This window comes from Phalacrocorax carbo, chromosome 10 (genome assembly GCF_963921805.1).
Source record: "Phalacrocorax carbo chromosome 10, bPhaCar2.1, whole genome shotgun sequence".
NCBI classification, from domain to species: domain Eukaryota; kingdom Metazoa; phylum Chordata; class Aves; order Suliformes; family Phalacrocoracidae; genus Phalacrocorax; species Phalacrocorax carbo.
The window spans coordinates 18791575-18802519 of NC_087522.1; the positions used below are offsets into that span (position 1 = coordinate 18791575).

Here is a 10945-nt window from a genome sequence, read left to right on the forward strand (position 1 = left end):
TTCAGATGCTGGAAGGCTGTGCCCCACCGTACTGTGGCTATTTGACAAGTATAAATCATATTTTATTGCCTGCTACACTGTCTGCATATAGCAGCTTGGTATCACAACTGAGGCAATGAAGAATCTAGAGCTAGTCAGAGAGACAGACCTTGGAAGAAAAGCCAAAACCAGTGTCCATGAAGCCCTTAAGGGGCTTCACAAAACCTCAGGGTTAATAGGCTGTAAAAGTGATAAGAAAGACAAAAAAAACCCCACCCACCTGAAATTTAGCTGGACAAAGAGGCAGAGTAAAAGAGTTAATTGAAAAGATTTATTGCTTAAAACTGTCTCTGATTATGTGAATGGCAAGTCGGAGGTTCCCACTGGATCAGTCCGCCAGCTCATCTCTCACCAGCACAGGGAATCGTCTGCCTCCCTCACAGAGCTGTGTATAAATCGCCCGGTACAGCTGAGCTGCAGAGGCCGCCGGGTAGAGCCTGGACTCCAGCACAGGCAGGAGTTCTGCCATCATGACCTGGGCAAAAGCAAAGGAGACATGTCACCAGAGCCAGCACGCACTTTTAGGAATCCATGAAGTGAAGCAGCTGCATAATAAGTGAAACATAACCAGAGCAGTATGACTAATAACATAATTGATAGACAGATGCTTTCTTTTGTCATATTTAACAAAGGCAGAGTTGTTCATCCTCTGCTTATGAAGTACACCAGCAGCCACCCAATGTTCCCAGAGCAGTGAGATAAATGATAGTGCTTTTCCTCTGCTGCAGAGGTGGTCTGGCACTGGGATGAGACCAACATTGTGCGATAACCTGAAGCTGATGTTGATTCAGAAGCTCTGCAACCACACAATGAAGCACTTAATCACCCAGCCATAAGTTCCACCCTTCACTTATGACTGTTCCCTCCCTGTCACTTCCCAACTGGGTCACATTAATCCAAGACAGATGGGCAAGTGGCCAACTCCATCCAGCCCAAGCAGAACAAGCTGCACACCTCCCCAGCAGCACACACTACAGCGCGTGCTGAAGCTGTCCAACATTCCCCAACCTGGCCTATGGTTTATTAAGCCTAGCTCATGATCTCAGTCCATGCTCTCCAACAACCCAGTGGCCTGCCACAGCATAGTTAACAGCACAAAACTCTAGGATTACGACTGTGACTGACAACTCAAGCTCAGGTGAACTTCCAATCAAAGGACAAAAGTTAGCCTTTAATGCCCCACTCTTGAATTCATGCTCAGAAATTTTGCCTGGGATTTCCCCCAGCCCCTCTCAGCTGTCATCAGCTAACAAAGTCTGAGCAGTCTGCACATTAAAAACCCACACAGCCTACTGTACGTACTGCCTTCGCTGGAAAAGAGTGAAACTCTTGCATGTGTCAAAGCATTTTTCAGCAGTGGGAAAAAAGGAAGATCCAAGCAGAAAAGAGTACAGGGCATCTGCAGGGGGTTCCCTTTCCTATTCTCCATAAATCTCTGCACAGGGACAGGGGAACAGGACACAGTTGCTCGTCTCTGGGAAGAGTTATGAGCTGCAGAAGTGAAAGCTACCTAAGGGAAAAGCTGGCACACGAAGGAATGCTACGCTGCTCCACTTCCTAAGAGACAGCCTCTTTTCCATCTGCCTGGTCTGCTCCTTATGCATAAGAACAGAGGAAGCAGGCCTTCACCATCAAAGACAGGCTAAGAACTATCAGGACTTTTCTAAGATTCTTGGCATTTCTCCATGGAAAGGCAATGGACAGGCCTGGCCCAGAAATATACACGTCCTTTCCCAGAGTATTTATCTTGTACCAAGTCCATTCACTTCACCTGTCCCAAGAATTTCACATATCTTGTACACTCTGCACAGAGCTGCTCCAGACACTCAGAGCTCACCCAGCAGAAAGCACCTACTTAGAAATATGTGCAGAGGAAATTGAGTCAGTTGATGAAGCAGCAGGCAACACATTTCAGTCGCTACTTGATTTTGGGCAGATAAAAATAAAAAAAACTCACAACCCATAATGCAGGATTAGAGTACTAAGTCCCATTTGAAGACAGGTAGCCATCTGTCTTCAGCCAGAGGGAGGGGTGCTGCCAGTTATGAATAACTCTTCCCTGGCTTACAAAACAATGGCTTTCCCAAAGCCTCTATCATTCAGATCAACAGCAAAGGTTAGGTCAGACGAGTAGATGTGATTTCACAGATCTTCTCTGCCCTTTGTTGTTGTTGGTTAAGAAGAAAAAATGATCCCTGTGCAGCAAGCACTCTGCTCAGGCTGGTGGGGAGACCGACCTCCTATTGTGTTCTTATGGGCAGTGTCAAAGTGGTAGTCAAGATCATCAGCACACTGGTTTGAGATTTCAAAGGAAAGGACAGACAGCAGAGGAATTCACTAACTGGAAGTCACGCAGGAGAGAATGAGAGTGGGTGCCCTAATGGGACTGTAAAGGGCTGCCAATAGGGGCCTTCAGGCATTACCAACAACATCCTCCACTGCCAAACTCTTTCAGAGTAGCTAAAAAAAAAAAAAAATCTTATCAGGAGAGGGTCAGACATTTACAGGCCTCTGCTCTGGCCTTAAAAGAAAAAGTAAGTCCATCTGCCTATGAAGCAAGCAAGGCACTGATGGGACTAGGACGAGGCATAAACATAGAAACATCCCTGAGAGAGCTTGCTGTGCTGCTGCTTCCCCATCAAGACCCTGTACACCAGATGTTGCCCCACAGTTGCCCTTTTCTTTCCCTACTCCAGGAGCACTAACACTTTTAAAGACTCACCTTTTGCAAAGCAATTTCTTGGTGCAGCACTGACACTTGCAGCTTCAAGGCAAACAGGTCCCTCAGCTCCTGGAAACTGGAGTAACAAAGGAGAGGCACAGCCAGCATGCCTGCACTGTCACACGTCTGTCCCATGGGAGGAACACAGGCTGGAGAACAGCTTCTTAGGTCCCCAGTGCAGTCTGGGCGCAGCCTCATCTGGGACTCCACAGCTGCCAAGGTGGAAGAATTGGCAAGAGGCAGGAATATACAAGCTAAATCTGTACTTGCAGAATTTGTGATCTACTTACTGTTTCTAGAAATTAGTAACTAATGACATTGTATTAGTCCGGGTAAGATCTGTACACATGACACAATTAGGACATCTTGAGCTTAAAATCTCTCAACAACTCCCTCACCAGAGCTCCTCAATTGCAGCAGTTAAAAGTCACAAGCCTCATCTGAACACAGATGGGTGGCAAAGAGGCACCAAGGCTTTGTTTGCCACCAGAGAATTCTACGTGCTACATTACCATTAAGAATAATGAGGAGAGAAATTACATTGGTCCACAGTGCTCTGCACACAGATGGCAAACTACTGTTCTGGCCACATTCATACCCGACTACAAAAACAGGGTCTGGCTCACCTGCTCGGAGAAGCTGCAGCTTATGCAGGCACTGGGAAACTGTGGTTTGCAAACCCTCCAAAGTTAGAAGGCTTTCATACTCGCTTTGCAGAGTAGGGTGGTCTAGAAGAGAAGCAGAGGAAAACCAGCAGACATGGGCATACTGAAACCTTCCCCACCACATACCAGTTTCTAGAGTGGCCTTGGGTTCACCAGCCCTCATTTTAGGCAGAGAATGCTCCTGTCCCTCACGCCTAGCACATGCCAAAACATAAGACACATGGGACTGGAGCCCACTGAAGTTATCCTTATTCCACCTCCTGCCCCCTCCACCCCCTTTTTTTTCTCCTTACCTGCAGGCTCAGCTTCCACATCCTGGCTCAGAAGGGAGGGGACATCCTGGAGAACCTTTAATTCCGTCTCTATCTCTGCAGGACTGAATGCCGGCATCGGTGAACAAAACTCAAACAGCAGCAGCTTAAGGAAGGTTTCACACCACCAGCTCTGCGCACTACCCCGAGCCCTGGGCCAGGCTGGCTGGAATCAGGAGCAGAGGTAGAGTGCAAGCAGCCCGTGAAGTGGCATTGCAGGGGGAAGGTGAGGACACCACAGCTGTGTATGGCATGTTTGCCTCGTGGCCTTGTTTGTCTGGATCAAAAGTTTTATGACTGTTCAAGAGCTGTACCATGAAAAAAAAATATTTCCTAGGGGCCCAGATTGAAATCCTGTTATTGGAGGCATAACTCTCCAGATGCGAGCATGCTGCAGAGCGATTGCACCTGATGCCTGCTGTACTGCACCACACGCTTGCGGAAGAAGGTGGTGAACTGAGAAAGGATACAGTTGTCTGGATCCTCTCTATAAAACGGTTCCTTGCAGCTGCTGCATCTGCACTTGTTTGGCAGAGATGACATCTCTCCCATGCTCTGAAAATGGAAAAGGGACAGGAGGTGGAGGAGTTATGCTCCGTTATACAAGACTGTGCTCACACTGAGCTGCGACATGCCAATATGACATATTAGTGCTTCAAATACATGCACCTTCCTCACACGTCTTTTACAGGTCATTTACTAGCCATTCTCCCCTCATTTTTGACAGCTGGTTTTAGATCAACAAGGACAGCCTGCAGAAAGCATCAGACCCTGCAAAATACCTACATTACTTCTCTTAACTTTTTTGAGTGGAAGGATTTACAGCCATCAGAAGAGAGACAACACATTTCTATAAGCAGAATGGGAGCTTGCAGCACATCACTAATTCTGTTGCATCGCATTGCCCTACCTATATTTTTGTGCCATAGGAAACAACAAATCTTCCCGTCCTTTCCTGAGGGTTAAGTCATTTGCATTTCTACACATTTAGCCTGTTAGTAAATGTGTACAAAAAGGAGTTACTGCAGTAGAGCAGACAGGACAAATTCTCACCATAGCTTTTAGCATAGTGATTCCTCCATATGTCAAACCTCAAGACTCTTCTAATCTTTTTTTTAAAAAAGTAGTACGTTTGGCAATAAGCATGACAGCAGTGCATCAGCATCAGGGACACAAAACACAGAGGTTTAAGGACAGTATTATGAGTAAGCTGGCCAGGACCCTGCATCAGAGTCCAGTTTTAAAAAGAAAGTGTTACACAAAAAAAATGCTACCAGAGAGGTGCATTTCACTTCCAGAGTTCAACATCCCCACTGATGCACAGTCCCCGTAATACCCTTTAAGTAAAGGACTGCTTTCAAGAGCCACGGCATCTCAGCCAGTCTCCTAAAACCTGCAAAGAGTGAGACCCATCAGGAGGAAGCTTATGACAGTTATGCAGTGCATGACTAACCCAAGTGTGCATATGTCTTCTCTCCATCCAGATGTATCTTTTAAGCCATGATAGAAACTGCAGTTTTCAAAAACGCATTATGCAAAGAAATACCAAGGTTAATGGAACAGGAGAAAACAGAAGTTACCAGGCAAGGTGCATTCCCTCTATACAAGAATCTTCAGAACAATGGTTATTTTCAATCAATCACTGAGTTGAAAGTAATAGTAATGAGTGTAAAAATCACACCAGAGCAATTAGGATACGAAACGCTCAATTTGCAAGTGAAAATTAAGGGAACCAAGTCTTTACAACTTGCTGAGGGGCAACTAACAAATTGGTGTCTGATAAATGACAGCTCCCAAGAGGAGGAGGAATTCTTGAGGGTAACACAAGGAGGTATGAACTAGATTTAAGCTACAGTTTAAATCTAGTACCTGGACAAACCACATGAGAAATCTGCTGAATTATGGTAAGATTTCCCAAAGGAAATGGTGGAAGACCCCTTTCCAGAGGACTGGAGAATGGACTAAAGCAGAGAGTGCAGCAGACACACATCTGCCTGCACCACCGGTGCAGTAACATTGTAATTGGCACCATTTAAGAGAGTTCATCAGCAGGAATCAGCCTCAAACACAGCTGTGGTGCCTCCAGGCTAGAGAGGTGTCCCAGCACAGCAGTTCGGGTCAGCAACCAGTTGGGAAACTCCATTGCACAGGGTATACAGGCATCCACCCCACAGGGCTTCCTGCCTTCAACTCCTAGTATACCTTGTCAGCAGAGACTTCTGCAGCACTGTTAATCCCATGATTAAAGCACTCCAGTACCTTTACAACTCAGGGATTAACACTCTGAAAACAAATGTGACACTAGTGGCTAGAACATCACCAAAATACATATCCTTAGAAACAGCCTTGCAGAGAGACCGTGTATCAGCCCACTCCTCCTGCTCCGAGCTCAGGCCCTACATGCTGTGTGGTCGGTGCTCCCCCGCAACCAGCCAGGCCTCCCCACTCTGACCCCTCCTCACAGCCCTTAAACAGAGGGTAGTTGTGGACTGGACTGATCAGGCTGCACTTACCTGGAGTTCCTGGAATAGGCTTGCCTGTAGGGAAGGGGCAGCTTCAGCTGACATCTGCAAAACAAGAGAAGCGTCAATCCTGACTGCCAGAGAGCAGTGGAGCCTTGTCTTCAAACGAAGAAAATGACATTTTATCTAAATTTGAAATTGATTTAGCTGCCACAGAAGATGTCAACAATGCCTTCAGCCTGTCCTCAAGGAAGAAGGATTGATCTGCTCATTCACTTACACATGTCACTGAGCTGACTTGGGAGAGCTCCTGCATCCTACCACCAGCCATCAAAGGTTCATCCAAGGTGAGAGGCTGGGGGCAAAGCTCTGACAAGGCAGAGCACAGACATGGAAACAACACCTTCAAAGAAGCTGATCGCTACAGACAGGAGTGCAAGCAAACCTCCCTATGTTGCCATACCTCTGCACCACAAGGCAACTTTGCTTAGCACTGTGTCATACTCAGAGAAACAGGAAAGGGGCGTTTCAGCTTCCAGTAGGAATATGCGCCTTAACCCTGAAGCAGAATAAACCCTAACTCGCTATCGCGAAAACATGGGTTGGCAGTTATAGCTAGTCACATACAAACTACAACACAAGACCAAGGCTGGGATTTTAAGTAAATAAACATTTGAATCCAGACTCCTGGTCCCCCAGCAACTGTTGCTCAGTGTCCTGTGTCTGTTCCAACACCACGCGAACAGTGATAATTTCCTCCACACACAAACACAAGGGTTGGGCTCTGGCAGCTGAGAACTATTTCTCAAAATTTTCCAGGGTCAGGCATGTATCAGATCTGAACTTCACTGTTTCATTAAAGCAAACAGCACATAGAGAAGACCAAATAAATTATTCAAACAAGACAGACTGGTCTTAATACAAAGCCAATCTTCCAAGTATTATTTTGCCACTTTTCCATAGAGAATCTCAGTAACATCCACTTCATAATTCTTCCCACATCAGATACTTGAAACAACTGCATTCCAGACAATACTGATTTCTGTAGTTACATGGGCAGTATCTTACAGGTTAAAGGGGGTAGTATGAAACCCAGACACCATCTCTCCAAACAGCACTGGGCACAAGAGAGAGAGCATGTGAGAGTGTGCTCATGTATTATGTATTATCATTGTGGTTTTTTTAAAAAAAAAAAAATTAAAAAAATCAATAAGCTATAATAGAAAGTGGACTCAGAGGAAAACTAAGGCTCAAAAAAGCTCTACAGAGACAGCTTTCCAAAATAGTCACAGGGGGCTATGAAATATCAAAAGTCTTAATCAAAAGAATTTCAAAGTCCCAGCCATCCAAGAGTAAGCCCTTAAAATGAAAATATGTACTGAATCACAATAAAGGCTTTTAAACTGTAAAGGATCCTTCCTCTTGAGAAGGATCTGAGGGGTGGTGAAACACAGCTGGGCTCAACAGAGCAGTAGAAGAGACCAGGCTTTCCAGATGTGCTAGTCAGTGTCAAGCAGAATAAGATAGAGGTACCCGTCTTTCAGCACTTACCCCTTTTCCTGGAGGGTGACTGTCCGAGGTGAGGTGCTCCTTCCCAATGCAACTTCAGCTGTAGGGTGGTCCTTTTTGCTGGACTCTCCCAAAGAACCACAACTTTTCTTCCCTGCCTCAAATAACCACTTGCCAGCAGCTACAGAGTTCTTTCCCCCAGCTGAATCCCCTATGGAAAAGCTTTGCTGCTCATCCAGGGCAAATCTCGACAACGCAGATGTCTTTTGGGGTTCAGCTGCAGCACGGGCCTCTCGGTCCCTGGCAGTGCTTGTTGTCCTACAACTGCTTCCTTGTTTGCAAGCCATCCCTTTTGAGGAGCTCTTCCCAGCTGTCCTGGGACCTTGAGAAACACATCTGTCCGGGGCTTTCCTTTGTGTTCTTTTCACATCTGGGTCAGTCCTATAAGGGGCTCTCAGCTTGTATGGAGAGGTCTTCTTCAAAGAGGCAGGCTTTCTGCTTATACTTCTCACCTTTGTGGTCACAGGAACATCCTCAACAGACACAGGCACCTGCTGCTCCTGAGCATTCTTGGGAGCAGGTCCTTCATCTACAGGTTTCTCTCCTGCAGCTCCTTGGGCCTCTAATTGACTTTTCCGGATGCTTTTCCTGACTTTCAGTGCCTTCTCTAAGGCCCTGTTCAGCAGTTCCAATGCCTCCAGCTCCTGGAGCGAAGGCCTGTTCTCTGAAAGAGGAGATGATGTATCAGAAGGTCCAAACCTGGATCTTCCCCATTTTTCACTATACTAACTTACTCTTCCATGTGTTACAGAAGGAAACCAAACCCATTGAATGGTGCAGCAAATATTCTGGCCACACTCCCACAGCAACTACACAGCAGGTGCAGAGAAGCTTGCCAAGAGCCCTGAAGACCCAGGATGGATGTGAGTCACAGGAGGAGACAGCTTGCCCCAGTCAACCTCCAGTCCACCAGCAGGTGACAGCCACCACATCTCAGTTGGGCCTACAGATACTTCATTGCTGCCCTTGGTTACTGTGGCATGACTCCAGGCTAACACCAAGAAGGAAATTGCCCCCATACTCAGCCCTGGTGAGGCCGCAACTTTAATATTGTGTTTGGTTTTGGGCCCCTCAGTACAAGAAGGGCATTGAGGTGTGGGAGCATGTCCAGAGAAGGGCAACGAAGCTGGGGAAGGGTCTAGAGAACAAGTCTGATGAGGGGTGTTTAGCCTGGAGAAGAGGAGGCTGACGGGAGACCTTCTCGTTCTCTACAACCACCTGAAATGAGGTTGTAGCGAGGTGAGGGTTGGTCTCCTTTCCCAAGTCACTAGCAATAGGATGAGGGGAAATGGCCTCAAGCTGTGTCAGGGAGGTTTAGATTGGATACTAGGAAGAATGTCTTTACTGAAAGAGTGGTCAGGCATTGGAACAGGCTGCCCAGAGAGGTGGTGGAGTCACCATCCCTAGAGGTGTTCAAAAAACATGTAGTCGTGGCACTTAGGGACATGGCTTAGGAGGCCTGATGGTGTTGGGTTGGTGGTTGGACTTGATTATCTTGAGGTTTTTTTCCAACCTTAATGATTCTATGAAAGTGGGAGGAAAAAAGTAGAGGGGGGCTTCAAGCCGATGCAGAGCATTGGAAGGACTTCTGACACCGAAGCTGGCTCAGTCCCAGTCAGGAGCAGGGCCCATGCGATGCGGGGCAACGCCAGGCCGAGAGGGAAGCGCTCACCATGCCCGCTGCTGGAGCCGGCCTCGGGCTGCGGCTGCTCCTCTTCCTCACTGCCCCTGCGGTGGAAGGAACACAGCGCCGTGGGCCAGCACTGCCGTGCACCGACGGGTTCGGCCTCCCGCCCACCCCGACACGGCTACGCGGACAAGAGCGCCCGTCCCGCCGGCCCCGGGACCCCGGCCCCCCGCCGGCCCCGGGACCCCGGCCCCCCGCCGGCCCCGGGACCCCGGCCCCCCGCCGGCCCCGGGACCCCGGCCCCCCGCCGGCCCCGGGACCCCGGCCCCCCGCCGGCCCCGGGACCCCGGCCCCCCGCCGGCGCAGCCCGAGCGCCGCCGCCGCCCCCCTCCCGGCCAGGGTCGCGGCAGGGGCGCCCGTGGGGCCTCACTCACCAGCGCCCTAGGAGGGCCCGGCTCCGCGCCGCCCGCTGCTCCAGCTCCCGCCGCCGCTCCGCGCCTTCGCGCAGCGCCGCCGCCAGCGCCGCCGCCACCCTGCAAGGCCCAGCGCTGTCAGCGGCCCGCCGGAGCCAGCCCGGCCACCCTCCCCTCCGCCGCCCCGCTCTCACCGCCCGCCGCAGCCCGCGGGCAGCATGGGCCACCTCCCTCCGGCCCGGCCCGGCTCCCGCCCGCTGTAGCGGGCCGGCCTGCGCGCCGCCGCAGCTGAGCCCTGCGCCGGCACTCGCGCTCCTTATGGCCCTGCCAGGACCCGCGGGGCGGGGCGCTGAGGCGGCGGGCGGCCGCGGCCCCACGGCAGGGGAGGGCGGCCATGGCTAGGCCCGGCCGGCCCCGCTCTGCCCACAGCCCCAGCCTTCGGGAGTTTCTCTACCCGCCCTGGGCCGGGCGCCTGCCGGAGATACCCCGGGACCCGCTTGACCCGGGGAATCCGTTTTTCCCTCGTATGGGTCCGGCGCTTCCCTCTCCTCCTCGGCAGCTCCTCCCTGAGAGCAGCCGGCCAACATCGGGGGAAGGGGGGGGACTAGAAAAGCCTTCACAGAACTGACCCGTCCTCGCAGCTCCTCGTATCTGCGGCCTCTTCAGGGTGAGAGCATAAATGAGGTTTTATTTCTCTCACCCTTCGCTGTGGCTGGCCGCAGGTGGAGCTGCCTGAGAACATGCCGTGCTCAGCTCACCTGCACTGTGGGAGTTGGAGCTGCCCAGGACCTGCTGCATAAGGCCCACGGAGGCTGGAGATTAAAGTCCAGCCGTCGCAGGGGCTGTGCTTCGGCCTGCACCGTGTCCTGCCCACGGACAGGGCTCCTGCGGGGGTCCTCTGGCGTGCCGGGCCAGCGCAGGGAGGGCACAAGGGCCAACAGTGCTGCACCCTAGCAGAGACGCCACGCTCTGCAAACTGCTCCTGCTGCCTTTGGCCTGCATCGGCAAAGAGGCGAATTTGTGGGGTTTTTGGTGGAGAGAGAAATCTGCCTTGCTTTGCACCTGTGGAAGCTGCCTAGCTGATAACAAGATCTCTGTTGATGGCTGACTGCTGCTGGGGTCCTGTCAGGAAGACAG

General features: G+C 50.5%; 1 protein-coding gene across 3 annotated transcripts; it reads right to left on the reverse strand.

Annotated features, from left to right (window-relative positions):
- Positions 1-296: 296 nt before the first annotated feature.
- TEDC2 (tubulin epsilon and delta complex 2) lies at positions 297-10621 on the reverse strand. 3 transcript variants are annotated; one of them, XM_064462230.1, is made up of 10 exons: positions 10509-10621; positions 9830-9928; positions 9441-9496; positions 7751-8432; positions 6251-6304; positions 4208-4292; positions 3720-3828; positions 3388-3489; positions 2762-2973; positions 297-514 (listed from the first exon to the last, which is right to left on the reverse strand). In XM_064462230.1, exons 1-10 carry the CDS (start codon positions 10604-10606, stop codon positions 368-370), a joined length of 1644 nt encoding a protein of 547 aa, XP_064318300.1. In that variant the 5' UTR covers positions 10607-10621; the 3' UTR covers positions 297-367. The 3 variants fall into 3 exon arrangements, with proteins under 3 accessions (XP_064318300.1, XP_064318299.1, XP_064318301.1); XM_064462229.1 differs by having other exon boundaries at positions 10438-10565; XM_064462231.1 differs by lacking the exon at positions 10509-10621 and adding an exon at positions 10003-10171.
- Positions 10622-10945: the final 324 nt, after the last annotated feature.